The following is a 13,740-nucleotide window of genomic DNA, read 5'->3' as shown; positions in this document are numbered from 1 at the left end:
TGTGGTTAAAGCTGAGTAGGCACTGCTCCTTTGTGGGATTTGCCCTGGAGGGACTGAGTCCTTCAGCAAAGGCCAGTGTACTGGATGCTGGCATTTCCAGTCCCTTAGCACTGTCATTTATTTTTCTTGTTACTCCTCTTGGTATATCTTCTTTCCCCTCCCCCATTTCCTCTCTCATTCTGGAGCTGAGCAGTTGTCTACAGAGTAACAGGACCTTTCCAAGAATTTAGGGTCAGCACATGGCAGTGAGATGGAGACACGAAGAAATAGGGGATCCCTGTGACCTTGGTCTTACTTTGGATTATTTGTTCAGAGGAGTGTTTGACAAAGCCCAATCAGGAGTCTAAATGGTTCCCCCTGGGGAAACCATTCCATCATCCTTCTAGGGAGGCTACCAGGTGGGTGCTACTAGAGCATCTGTTCCAGCTAGGGAAGATTTGGGGTCTTCTCTGCACCCTGTGCCAAACTCTGAGGAATCACTACTTCTGGGACAGTGGAGAAATGAGGCAATGCCTTGGTGGCTCAGAGGTGCAAAGGTGGCCACATCCAGGTTTCTGGGGAAGTGGGCATCCAAGTGGCTGGCCTTGTTGGGCAGGATGGCAGCTGGAGGCAAGAGTGGCTGGCAAAACGCTGCCTCATCTCAGGTGAGGGTGGAGGCGCCCCATGTCTAAGTTGCAAAGAGAAGTTGAGTGCTTGTCTGTCCACCTGTTTTCCATTCCGCTCTTCTGGGGTTTGCATGGACTGGAGCAGCTCTCCTTCCCGTGCACACATAGGTGGAGTTGACTCCACAGATGGGAGTAGAGCACGGGCAGTGGCCACGTTACCTGCAGTCACTGTATTGGTTTTTTCTTTTTTTCATTCAGTACTGGGATTTGTACTGGGGCCTCTTGCTTGCTAGCAAGTGCTTTACCACTTCAGCCATACTTGCAGCTCATACATTTTTCAGGAAACAGCACCAAGATGGACGACTCCCTCTCCCCTCATAATGCTGAATGCTCAGAACACAGGGATCTGGTCTCTGCGAACCACATCCAGGTCGTCGTCCAGAGTCAACAAAACCTGAAGGGAGAGGAAGAGAGACCTGAAGGAATGTGCAAGGCCATGCCAAGTCCCTGATTTTCTGCTTTACAGCTTCAGCAGTAATCTGCAGTGCCTTGCTCTTCATTGGCACTGATTATAGTTAGACAGCTCATTTATCACTTAAACACTCAGGGGAGTTTATTACGTGCCTCTCTCTCTCTCTCTCTCTCTCTCTGTATAAATTGAACTAAGGTCTTTGTGTTATCATTTAGCTTTTTTACTCAAAGCTGGCACTCTACCCCTTGAGCCACATCTCTACTTCTGGCCTTTTCTTTTGTTGTTGTTTGTTTGTTTTTGCTATTTAACCGGAGATAAGAGTCATTTGTGGAGTTTTCTGCCCAGGCTGGTTTCAAACAGTGATCCTTAGAGCTCAGCCTCCTGAGTAAGCTAGGACTATAGGCGTGAACCATTATCACCTGGCAGTTTGCTGTTGGAAATGCTGGAGTTACAACTTAGGGTAGAAAAGGCAAACACCCCTAGGGGGCTTACATTCAAGAGAGGATTTAGACAAAAAAAGAAACTCCAGTAAAAAAGTAGTTTTGTAGGCTGTAATGTATTCTGAGGATTAGACTTAAACTGGGGAGGGGTTTGGGGTAGGGTTGTAGGGTTTTGGATAGGCTTGCCTTGGGAGTCATACACTGGAAAGTGATATTTAAGACCTGAAGGAAATAAAATCTTGTTGCATAAAATATTGGAATTTAAGATATGGACTGTTTCTCATTCCATTATTATGAGGAACTCTTAGCTCCACTCTGGTCTCATGAAAGGGGTCATCACAGAGAAAAGTCAAACAAAATGTCTGTACGGGTTGGTTAAACTTTCCACACTGGCCACAAGGGGACAGCCCAGCTCCACTTTTGAGTTGCAAGAGTGCTTGGAAAGGACAATAATGGGAGCCCAGGAGCCTGGTGGTGGTGTCAATCAAACTCATGTACCAACACCATGGACTTTAAATTTGGAAATGTCAAGTAGGATCAGAGGGTTTTGAGAGCTATTATCTTAGACTGACATAAACATATTGGGTTCTAGGAAAAGGGTACAACAAAATACCAAGGAGACTACAGGAGAGTTTTGGAGCAGACTGGTTAAGAGGTAGCAGGGGCTTAATCTGTAAAATTTATATTCAGTGAGCCTATAGGAGGGAAAGGGAAGTAAGTCTACTATAAGAAGAAACCACCCAACATCATGGAAATTTTAATGGGAATTCTGGGCAGATGAGGCTAATAAGCAATTCAGTCCCAATGTGGTATGCAACTAAGGGAAAATAATTTTCTGTCAAAAAATATTGACAAATAGATCAGGTACAAGTGCTCACATCTGTATTCCCAGCTACTCAGGAGGCTGAGATCTGCAAAAAGAGGTTTGAAGCCAGACCAGGCACACAACTTTACAGGATTCTTATATCTAATTAACCACCAAAAGTCCAGAAAAGAAGATGCAGCTCAAGGGGTAGAGAGCCAGTCTTGAGCAAAACTTGAGCTAATCAATGCATGAGGCCTTGAGTTCAAGCACCAGTACCAACACAGACACACAGACACAGATACAGACACACACACACACACACACACACACACACACGAAAGAAAAGGAAAATGAAAGTTAACATCTCACCAAAGGCTACAACGCTAGCAAAAAGGTCTTTATGTTTACTTACAATGAAGAACTGGAAAAGTAAATTAAGACTATAAAGGAAGGTATAAGGAAGAGCAGAAAACAAAAAGGTAAAGAGAGAAGAAAGCAACAAAAAGATACGATAATCATATCTCACCAAAAATGAGAAAAACAGGGCAGTGGCAGAGAGGAAATGCCAGATGTCATGGTCATCGAAGAAGTTCAGCAGGATGCACTCACGATTCTTCTCCCGGGACTCAGCTGGCGTTCCCTGAGGAAGGGGAGGCAGGATGTGGGCAAGATTCCCACCACCCAGGGGTTCATGCTTTGATATGTAGGAAGCTACAAATGCTTCTAGATGGCTCAGAAAACTAGATTCCAAGCAAATGTACCAGCAAGCAAATTTGTACACAGTTATTCACAGCAGCATAACGGATCATAGTCCAATGCAGAAACAACCCATATGTCTACCAGCTGAAGAATGCACAGACAACACGGGCTAGATCCCTCCAGGAGTTTTGTGTATGTACCAGCACTGGGGCTTGAATTCAGGATCTGAGTGCTGTCCCTTAGCTTTTCCCACTCAACACTGGTGCTCTACCACTTGAACCACACTTCCACTTCTGGCTGTTTGATAGTTAATTGGAGATAAGAGTCTCATGACTTTCCTGCTCAAGCTGGGTTTGAACCACAATCCTCAGACATCAGCCTCCTGAGTGACTAGAATTACAGTTGTGAACCACTAGCACCTAGTCACAGTGGAATATGAATCCGTGATAACAGAGCATGAGGGACTGACCCACTGGGCAACATGAAGAAGTCTGACCCAAAGTACACAGATTATGTGACCCCATTATATAAAAAAATGTCCAGAATAAACAATATACACAGACAAAAGGTAGATTAGTAGTTGACAATTGCCATCAGGTTAGGGAGAAATAGGGAGTAGCTTCTCATAGTTATCAGTTTTCTTTCTGGGGTGATGAAAATGTCCTATAATTAACTCTGGTAATGGTTGGGATGGAAAGCTGAGACTTCCTGTCTTTGAGCACTGACTTTGGAGGGCTCAGCTTTCCCATCTGTAAAATGGATATAGTAAACCCCCACATGGTATTTGTTGATGGATGTAGCCATAGGAAAGATGGAGAAGATGCATGAATCCAGTTTCTGCACATGATAACTATCTATTGGGAATGGGAGTCTTGAGAGAATTTGCATGTGTCTATTGAGACTGGTGCATTTATAATGAGTTAGCCTGAAAATGGTGACCACGTGCCACCTGCTGAAGATTTACATGTGGATACTAAACCCATCCCTTCAGAATCTATTTGGTGAAAGTAGTAGGGAGAAAACAGCAAATCCATTAAGAGAGGGAGGCAGAAAGGTCAAAAAGGCCATGCGCTTACCTCCCAGCTGCTGAGATTCTGGAAGAAGAAATACAGGGCGGCTGCCCACACCACCGCAGTGGCCACAATGCAGAAAAGAGGCATAGGAAGGACCTTCTCAGAGCTGCGAAGCTGTGGGGAGGAGACACAGGGGTAGGGAAGATGGAGTCATTACCACCACTAGACCAGGGCACTCCCGGCTTCCCAGCATCCTTACCTTCATGATGATATAGAAAGCCAGGTACAGCAGCAGGTTGCAGATGAAGATGCCCAGCATGTAGGATGCAAAGTCCCTGGGCCGGTAGATCAGTCCAAAGAGGGCACTAAGGACATAGGGGCGGGGGAGGAGAGGGAGGAGATTGTGGGAGAGAGAAGGTGGATTTGTAACAAGGTTGGATTTTTCACTGCCTCATTCCTATTTGCGGGGGGCGGTTGGGAAGGGGGAAGAATTTATTTAAAGTACCCACTTACAAGTCAGGTGTGGTGGTTCATGCCTGTAACCCTAGATACTCAGGAGGATGGTGGTTCTAGGTCAGTCTAAGCAAAAAAGTTCCATTTCAACTAATAAAAAACTGGATGGGGAGGTGTGTGCCTGTCACTTTACCTATGCAGGAAGTACAAATAGGAGGGTATGGCCTAGTCCAGTCTGGGCATACATGTAAGACTTTATTAGAAAATAACATAAATGAAAAGGACTGGGTGTGTGTAGCTCAGGTAGTTGAGCATTTGCCTAACAAGCATAAGACCCTGAGTTCAAATCCTAGTACTGCTCAAAAGCCCCACTTTAACTTACCTTCCTGTAGGTTAATGACAAGGGTATGTCCTGAGAGATGCATCACTGAGTGATTGTGGCATTACCCAAACATCACAGAGAATACTTAACACCAACCTGGGTGCTTATTGAGGGACTAGGTGATTTTGTCTTATGGGATCATTGTTGTGAATATGGTCCTCTGTTCATGGAAGTATCACTAATCAGTACATGATTGTATAATTTAGCATTCAATTTTTTAAATAATTTTCAGAACATCTATTTTTTATGGTAATGGCAAGTCTCCATAAGTGAATACATTGAGTGCAGTCCTTCTCTGGTTGAAATCCAGCTTTCCAGGCTCCTGAACTCTTGTGAATAAATGGATACCTTCAGACATATCATGTTTATTTTTAAAATATAAGACAAATCCCATAGGGTTGATTACCACAAGTAGAGTGATCTCAAGAATTGGCTAAAAACATTACAAAAGCATGTTAACTGTCCCTTGGTAAATGGATACTGGTTTTCTATGGTTGAGATTTGACTTCAATTTTGTTTCAAGTTTCTATTTGGTGTTATAATAAAATGTGACATTACTCTTCATCTCCTATCTGAAATTGTTTTTAATAAATACAGATTGACACACATACTTTAGAAGCTCTTTATCTTGGCCCTAAAAACACAGAAAACAAAAGCAAAACATAGATAAATGGATTGCATCAAACTAAAAACCTTCACAGCACAAGAAATAGTCAATAGAGAGGCTGGGGATATGGCCTAGTGGCAAGAGAGCTTGCCTCGTATACATGAGGCACTGGGTTCGATTCCCCAGCACCACATGTACAGAAAACGGCCAGAAGTGGTGCTGTGGCTCTAGTGGCAGAGTGCTAGCCTTGAGCAAAAGGAAGCCAGGGACAGCGCTCAGGCCCTGAGTTCAAGGCCCAGGACTGGCCAAAAAAAAAAAAAAAATAGTCAATAGAGTGAAAAGAGCCTACAGAATAGGATAAAAGATTTGTCGATTACTTAGCTGACAAAGGATTGGTGTCTAGAACATAGAACAAACTCAGGAAGATTTCAAAAGACAAGTAATCCAATGTAAAAAATGTGCAAATGACCTGAATAGGCAGTTCTCAAAAGGACTACAAATGACCAATAAATATGTATCAAGGATATGCAGATTAAAACCACAATAGCATTCTATCTTACCTAGTTTAGAATGGCTATTACCAACTCTCTCTCTCTCTCTCTCTCTCTCTCTCTCTCTCTCTTTCACACCCCTCACCCCAATAACAAATAGTAAAATAACATGCTGGAAAGAATGTGGGGAAAAAAGGAAGTCTTTCACGTTTACTGCAAATTAGGACAGCTATAATGAAAACAGTATTGGGAACTCTCAAAAAACTAAAATCAGGCTCACCATATGATCCAGATCTACTGCTGGTACCACTGGTATATAGCCAAAGGAAATGAAATCAGTGTACCAAAGAAATATCCACACACCCATGTTTATTGCAGCATTAGTAATAAGAAAGACACGGATTCAACCGAGGTCTATCAGTGAATAAATAAATACAGAAAATGTGATTTATATTGCTAAGTGCCAATAGTTCTAGCTACTCAGGTGGCTAAGACCAGTCAGGACACAAAAATCCAAGAGACTTTATCTGTAATTAATCAGCAAAATGCCGGACCAGAGGCTTGGCTCAAGTGATAGCGTACCAGCTGTGAGTGAAAAAATTAAGTAAGACCAAGAAGCCTGAGTTCAAGCCCTGGTAACTGGCAAGAAAGACAGATGGACATAAAGAAAGACGAGTGTTGCAGCATGCTCTTTCATATGTATAAAGAAAAAGTAGAGAAGAAAAAGAAGAAATAGAGGCGAAAGAGAGAGACAGGGACAGATAGGAAGAGAGGACGGAGAAAAGGGGACCTGGATGTTAAAGATAAGTAGAAGTTGAGAAGTGGAGGAAAGGTGGATGGATAGAGGCTGGTTGATCAGGACGTGCTATATACATGTATTAAAGCAGCCCCCAAATCTCCATTGATGTGTACAATTAACATGATTATATATTTTTAATATATAAAATTCTGCATCTATACAGTATTTTGGTGGGTTTCTGACCTCTCTATTAGAATCTATTGACTAATTTAGGGTCAGCATCTTCCTGTTTTATTATTATTTTAGAATATATGCAACTATTTGGTTGGGCTATCTTATCACATTTGTTAGCCACCCATAGCTATTTAAATTAATTAATTGTAATTAATTAAAAATCCAGTTCTTCAGTCACATTAGCAGTATTTCAAGTTCTGTGTTCACATTTTAATAATATTAGGAGTTGTAGAGTGCATAACATTGAGCTCAAACGTTCTATTTATTTATATACAAAATCCTATTGGATAGTGCTGGCCAATCTCTATTACCCTCTGGTCCTCTTTTCTTCTGTTATTTAGAGACTTTTGAAATTTTTGCTTAAGCAAGCAAATAAACTTTAGAATAAAATCATATTAATGTAATTCCATTTCTAAATTTATGTGCTAACTTGGGAAGAGATAACGTTCTAATAGTTAATCTTCCTACCCAGGCCTTGACATCTTTCTTCATTTAGTTAACTTTTCCTTTATGTTTCCTAAGAAGGCAATTACATTTTCTTTTGAAAGATTCAGCACATTTCCAAATTTATTCCTAAGTACTTCACTTGTAAAGGTGTTATTAATGGACTTTCATTTTATATTCCAACTGACTTTGTTTTATGTAATAGAAGAAACTTTCTTCTTTCAGATTTTTTTTGTTTTGCTTTAATTTTATCATAAAAGTGATGTACAGAAGGGTTACAGTCACATAAGTCAGGTATGAGGACATTTCTTTTCTCTCAGTTTTTTTCCCCCTGACCCCCCCGCTTTCAGATTTTGAAATTGTTGGTATACTAAAACACACTTTATCTTGCCACATTTGTATTATTATTGTTGTACTTGCTTTCTCTTGAATTAACTGTGTAAATATTAGCCAGGCATTGGTGGCTTATGCCTGTCATCCTAGCTACTCAGGAGGCTGAGATCTGAGGATTGTAGTTCAAAGCCAGCCAGGGAAAGGAAAGCCACTGGGACTCTTATCTCCAATTAACCACCAGAAAATAAGAAGTAGAGCTGTGGCTCAGAGTGGTAGAGTGCTGTCTTTGAGCAGAAAAGCTCAGGGACTGTCCCTAAGCCCTGAGTTCAAGCCCCATGACTGACCAAAAAATGTAGATATGTATACATGCATTCATATACATATATGTATGTTAATACTTTCTTTCTCTGACACCACACACACACACACACACCTCACATTTCTTCTTTCTTTTTTTTCCTTGGACATTAAATCACATGATGTCTGTATGGAGCCAATGAGTAGGAGGTCACCTCCTGAGCAATCACACTGCTCTGTATCATCACAGCTCATGCTTGGAGGACTTGCTATCTACAGAATGGTGTAAGAAGAGAGGCCCTTTGTCTTGTCTTGTGAGCAGAGTGTAGAGAAGCAGAGACAAGCCAGGTGATTCTGAGCTCCTGGGACCACAGTCATAGCTGTTTATTATGAAGCAGCAGGTCACTTTCCTCTTATGAGTGCCATGTTTTGTATAACTAAGACAGTGGAGTTAGCTTTTAAAAGGGGGTGGCTCTAGAAGGGACCACTACCTGCCTCATCTTGACTTGCTGCAAGCACAGGAGGGATTCAAAGGCATGGAATTTGCTCCTCTGCTAGGTGGACTCCCCAGGATGACACTAAGAAAAGTTTCTTCCATCAGCTCTCTCCCCTAAATAAGATTGCAATTCCCATGACTTGATCCTGAATGTGTGCCTCCTTCATTCCCTTGTATGTCCTAACATATGCCAGAAATTTTCTCTCCAAGGGTATTCACTCGGAAAAGCATATCAGCTAAGGGCCATAAATAAATCAACTTAAGGTTGGTTATTTTTGAGTTATCAATAATATAATTCACATCATCAAAATGAGACTAGGCTGTATAATTTTCAGTTAGATAAAAATGCACTGTACTGTTCTATTTGGAGTTCATTTAAAGAAATAAGGCCAAAGGAAGGAAGAGGGATGTGAAGAGGAAGCATATAGACTATTCTGGAAGAGACCTACAGGGGAAGAAAGAAATAAGAAAGAGTTGCACACATGTACACACATGCATACACACAACAAGAAGAGAAATTCTATTATGATGAACCTCTTGTACTATAAAATAAATGCCAATAAAATAGTGAAATGAAAAAAAGAAGCAAAGACATGGAAGGAAGAAGGGAGGAAGGGAAGTGAAAAAGAATGCAGGAAGGAAGAAAGGGAGGGAGGCAAGGAAAAAGAGAAAAAAGAAAGAAGGAAGGAAAAAAAGCAAAATTCTTCAGTAGAGAATGTCTACTGGGAAGCCTTTATTGAACGTTCTATAAAGTAATTTGAAATGGTGTTGCAGATTTGTGCTTACTGCCATAATATTTATCCATCACATCTGTCTGTCTGTCTGTCTTGTCTACAAATGTTTGTTATGTTGAGCAAATGAACTCAATCAACTCATCAAGGCTTTAAAAGAAGTGACCAGAACTTCCCAGTGCTTTCTTTGCAGGAGGAAAAACAACTTTTCACTAAATCTCTAGGAAAGCAGAGTCTTTCTCTCTCCTTAGTATCAGATTTCCTTGCAAAATAGCAGTGCTACGTAGGTGACTCAGCCTGTAATCTAGGCTGCTGGGAAGTAGAAGTGGGAAAGTTGCGGTTTGAAGGCAGACTGGGAGGAAAAGTACGACCTCATCTTGATAAATAAGTGGGATGTGAAGACTCACTTGTGGTCCCAGTTACATGAGAGGCATAGGTAAGACAATCTGTGTCAGAGGCCAGCTCTGGCAAAAGTGAGAGATGCTACATGAAAAAATAACTGAAGCTCTGGGCTGGGGGAGGGGCTAAAGGGGTAGAGATCTTGTCACGAAGCACAGGATTAAGAAACCAGCAATAAAAAAAGAGAGAAAGAAAAAAAGACAGACAAAGAGAAACAAACAAACAAGGAAGGAAGGAAAGAAAGAGGAAAAGAACAGAGCAGAAAAAACAGTCAAGGAAAGCTAACCAACAGTGTTACAAACATTAATAAAAATAAAGGCATACTTCCCTCAGACTACTTACAAGGACCAATTAACCAGATTCCCCACAACAAGCAACACCATTCTATCCTGCAAAAGAGAAAAGAAAACACCAAATAAGAGGCTGCACAGAATATTTTCTTGTAACCTAATACTGAAAGCATCAACTCTGGGAATACAGTGCTTTGCTGAGAATTAGTTTCTGTGGTTCTAAGAACAGCTTTGCCTGGGATCCAATACTGAACCTCTACCAAGGCCACAGAGTAAGGCCTTAGACTGCAAACAAACCTGACCTCATCTCCATAAAAGAAACTATCAGCAAAGTAGAACCTGGATATCCCCACCTTCCTCCCCAATTCACTAGATTTGAGCAGTTGGGCCCATGTCTCAGTGTGGAGGCTAGTGGTGTGCTGATGTCTTTCTTTTTTGTTTTTCTTGTTGCTGTCGGTTGTGCAGCTTGAACTCAGGGCCTCGGCGCTGTCCCTGAGCTCTTCAGCTCAAGGCTTGCACTCTATCATTGGAGCCACAGCACCGCTTCCAGTTTTCTGGTGGTTAATTGGAGAAAAGAGTCTCACGGACTTTCTTGCCTGGACTGGCTTTCAGCCATGATCCTCAGATCTCGGCCTTCTGAGTAGCCAGGATTATGGGCACGAGCCACCTGCGCAGAGCTGGTGTGCTGATTTCTTAGTAGATATAGTTCTGTCATGGATGCTTTTTAATTCTCACCCGAATCAACCCTTCTAGCCTCCATTCTCTCGTTTTAAAAAAAAGTGCCAGTAGCTTCTGCCTAAGCTCCAGAAGCTAAATAATTTTCACATTCCTCTATGTCAAATCCCTTCTGATCATGAAAGATTAGCAGTTAGCAAGGTGGCTGCAGTCTCAAAGTGGAGCTGTGGCTCAATGGTAGAGAGCTAACCTTGAATGAAAAAGCTAAGGGACAGCACCAAAGCCTTGAATTCAAGCCCCAATACAGATACAGATATAGATACAGACAGACATACATATGTACTCATGAATACACAGAGAGAGAGAGAGAGAGAGAGAGAGAGAGAGAGATCAATAGATGTTTATTGTATTGAATTCCTATGTGTTAGGTTCTGTGGCTCAGGCCACAGAATTGAGTAAACTGGGTTGGTGCACTTAGAGGAGGCAAGTAGCCTCCCTGTCAGTCACTTGCCAAAGTCATTCTGAGTCAAGACTCAGCAGGGCTGGCCCAGGGCTCTAAGCTCAGGGTAAACATTATTCAGATAGTATGTTAAAAATGTTAAGGGAGGGCTGGGGATATGGCCTAGTGGCAAGAGTGCTTGCCTCGTATACATGAGGCCCTGGGTTCGATTCCCCAGCACCACATATACAGAAAATGGCCAGAAGTGGCGCTGTGGCTCAAGTGGCAGAGTGCTAGCCTTGAACAAAAGGAAGCCAGGGACAGTGCTCAGGCCCTGAGTCCAAGGCCCAGGACTGGCCAAAAAAAAAAAAAAATGTTAAGGGATTACTTTTAGAAATAGATTTCAATCATCAAGCAGTAACTATAGTTTGAAAAAAAATTGAGCTCATTTTGTAAAACCTCAAACCATAGGAAAATGCATACTGTGGGAAATAGTAAGTAATGAAAATGATTCAAGAGGCCATACATGCCAGTTTGCTGTGGGACAGTCTGGGTTTATTCCCGATGTCCTGCAGTGTGCCTTTCACTCCTACAAGGTCCCCTGCAGAGGAGGGAACACTTCTTCCTGTCAAGGTCATTTGGATATTTGCATTTTTTTGCTGGCCATATAAAATGATCAATCCTGTGACACAATCATAGACAGCTCAAGCATATGAGGCACATCTGTCTCTATCCTGTCTTGTACCAAATGATTTTTTTGCTGCTGCTGTTGTCCATTGTGAGGCTTGAACTCAGGGCTGGGGAGCTATTCCTGAGTTCTTCTTTTGCCCAAGGGTAGCTTCTTTTGCTCAAAGGGTACCGCTTTGAGCCATAGCTCCACTTCCTGTTTTTGTTTGTTGTTTATTTTTTGCCAGTCCTGGGGCTTGAACTCAGGGCCCAAGCACTGTCCCTGGCTTCTTTTGCTTAAGGCTAGCACTCTTACCACTTAAGCCACAGCGCCACTTCTGGCTTTTTCTGTATATGTAGTGCTGAGGAATCGAACCCAGGGCTTCATGTATTCGAGGCAAGCACTCTACCACTAGGCCATATTCCCAGCCCCCACTTCCCATTTTTGAATGGGTAATTGGGAATAAGAGTCTCACAGGGGCTTTTTTGCCTGAGCTGGCTTTGAACTGCCCTCCTCAGATTTCAGCCTCCTGAGGAGCTAAGATTTTAAGTGTGAGCTATTCCAAGTGATTTCTTGAGCTTTATGTTGCTCTTGGGCAGGATATTTCCTTTCGCGGTGGGACATTCTCTCTTGATATTTCTCCACAACAATGATCACTCTTCAAATGTTTGGTATATATGTTCTTTCAATTCAATCTCTATAAACTAACAAATATTTTGTTTACAAAAATGGGGCAATAGTCTCTTGTCTTTTTTTCTTTTTTCAAAAAGAGGAAGTAACATTCTTCTCCCACTAACTGGACCCCAGCCACTCTGGGCCATCTGGTCCTTTTGATTTCTGTAGCTTTGAGTGACAGCCCCCAGCCTAGCCTTCCTGCTGTTCTACTTTCTGGAAAGAGGCCAAGAACAGAGGAGCATGCACGTACCATGTACAGAGGCCGGCTACACTGCTGGACACAGTCTGTGTAGAACACCATAGCGGCCCGCCGGAAAATCCCCAAATCTGCCGATGACACAACTGAATGATGAAAAGGCTTAAGACAGGGAAAATACAAACATGGGGATAGGGTCCAAGCTTTTGTGGCTAGGATAATGCCATCTTTGCTTCATTAAATTGCTTTAAGATGTTCGGTATATAATGGGTGAACAATCAATATATTCTCTAAAGATGCCATTGTCACAAAGGGCATGAGGTCCATGCATTACAGAGAAGAAAGACAAACAAGAAAGACATGAATAACAAATCCCGCAAATAACATGGGTGGCTGGTGACCCTTACAATCTCTATTTCTCAATGTGGTTATGAATTAGTAAGAATTGAGCCAAAGGGTCCTGGGCCTGTCCCCAGCAGGTTCAGTATGCGTATCTGTATTGCAACCAGTCAGAAAAATCAAAAGGCTGCAAGTTAAGATGGAGAGAAAAAGATAGCAAAGCTTTAAATGATGCAATGTAAAAGGAAAGCATGAAATGCCATCAGTGTGCACATTATAAGAAGAATGAATCAAGGTCAAACATGGGGCTCTATGTCAACTGTCCACATGGTTGGTATCAGATGCAGACTCAATCTGCAGAGAGCCAGCATTTCTGACAGTGTGGGTTCCCACTCTGTTATGGGTGCTATTTCTCTTCAAGGCTACTCAGCTAGTGAATGAATCAGGAAGGAAGGCCTTGGCCTTGTAACATCAGAAGAGGTAGACAGCAGGCCCCAGGGCAGCCTGGCCTTTCTCCCTCTCTTTGGATCCCCTCCCTCCAACACAGCTTGCCTGACCTGGAAGGGAGTATTCAGGGCACAGAGCTGGCATACATTCACCCAGAGCACCTAGACAGGAAACAACCTAGAGCCTAGGAAGGATAGCAGGACATTACCTGTGTCAGACACATCTGAATCAGTGGGAAGCAGAGAAGAAATGAGAGAAAGAAATGATTTGTAAGACAGAAACCAAACAGATAAACTACAGGTCATTTTATTTTGCTTTCTCAAAACAATGTGCATGGTTTCATTTCCTATGATAGAAGCAATATTTGGTTAT

The 13,740-nt window shown here is 42.2% G+C and overlaps 1 protein-coding gene across 4 annotated transcripts in view; it reads right to left on the bottom strand.

Annotated features, from left to right (window-relative positions):
- Positions 1–791: 791 nt before the first annotated feature.
- Sidt1 (SID1 transmembrane family member 1) overlaps positions 792–13,740 on the bottom strand; it is a 92,011-nt gene continuing 79,062 nt past the window's right edge. For 3 of the 4 annotated variants that reach the window (XM_048346630.1, XM_048346627.1, XM_048346629.1), the window contains 6 exons: positions 12,637–12,713; positions 9,983–10,029; positions 4,294–4,399; positions 4,098–4,208; positions 2,849–2,962; positions 792–1,059 (listed from right to left, as the gene is read on the bottom strand). In XM_048346630.1, the coding sequence (XP_048202587.1) occupies positions 997–1,059; positions 2,849–2,962; positions 4,098–4,208; positions 4,294–4,399; positions 9,983–10,029; positions 12,637–12,713 (518 nt within the window). In that variant the 3' untranslated portion in view covers positions 792–996. The remainder of the gene's footprint in view (positions 1,060–2,848; positions 2,963–4,097; positions 4,209–4,293; positions 4,400–9,982; positions 10,030–12,636; positions 12,714–13,740) is intronic. The other variant, XR_007210999.1, reaches the window with a different exon arrangement.

The sequence above is a fragment of the Perognathus longimembris genome, chromosome 5, assembly GCF_023159225.1.
Source record: "Perognathus longimembris pacificus isolate PPM17 chromosome 5, ASM2315922v1, whole genome shotgun sequence".
Lineage (NCBI taxonomy): Eukaryota > Metazoa > Chordata > Mammalia > Rodentia > Heteromyidae > Perognathus > Perognathus longimembris.
Note: the sequence above shows the minus strand (reverse complement) of the source record. Positions and strands in the feature narration are given on the sequence as shown.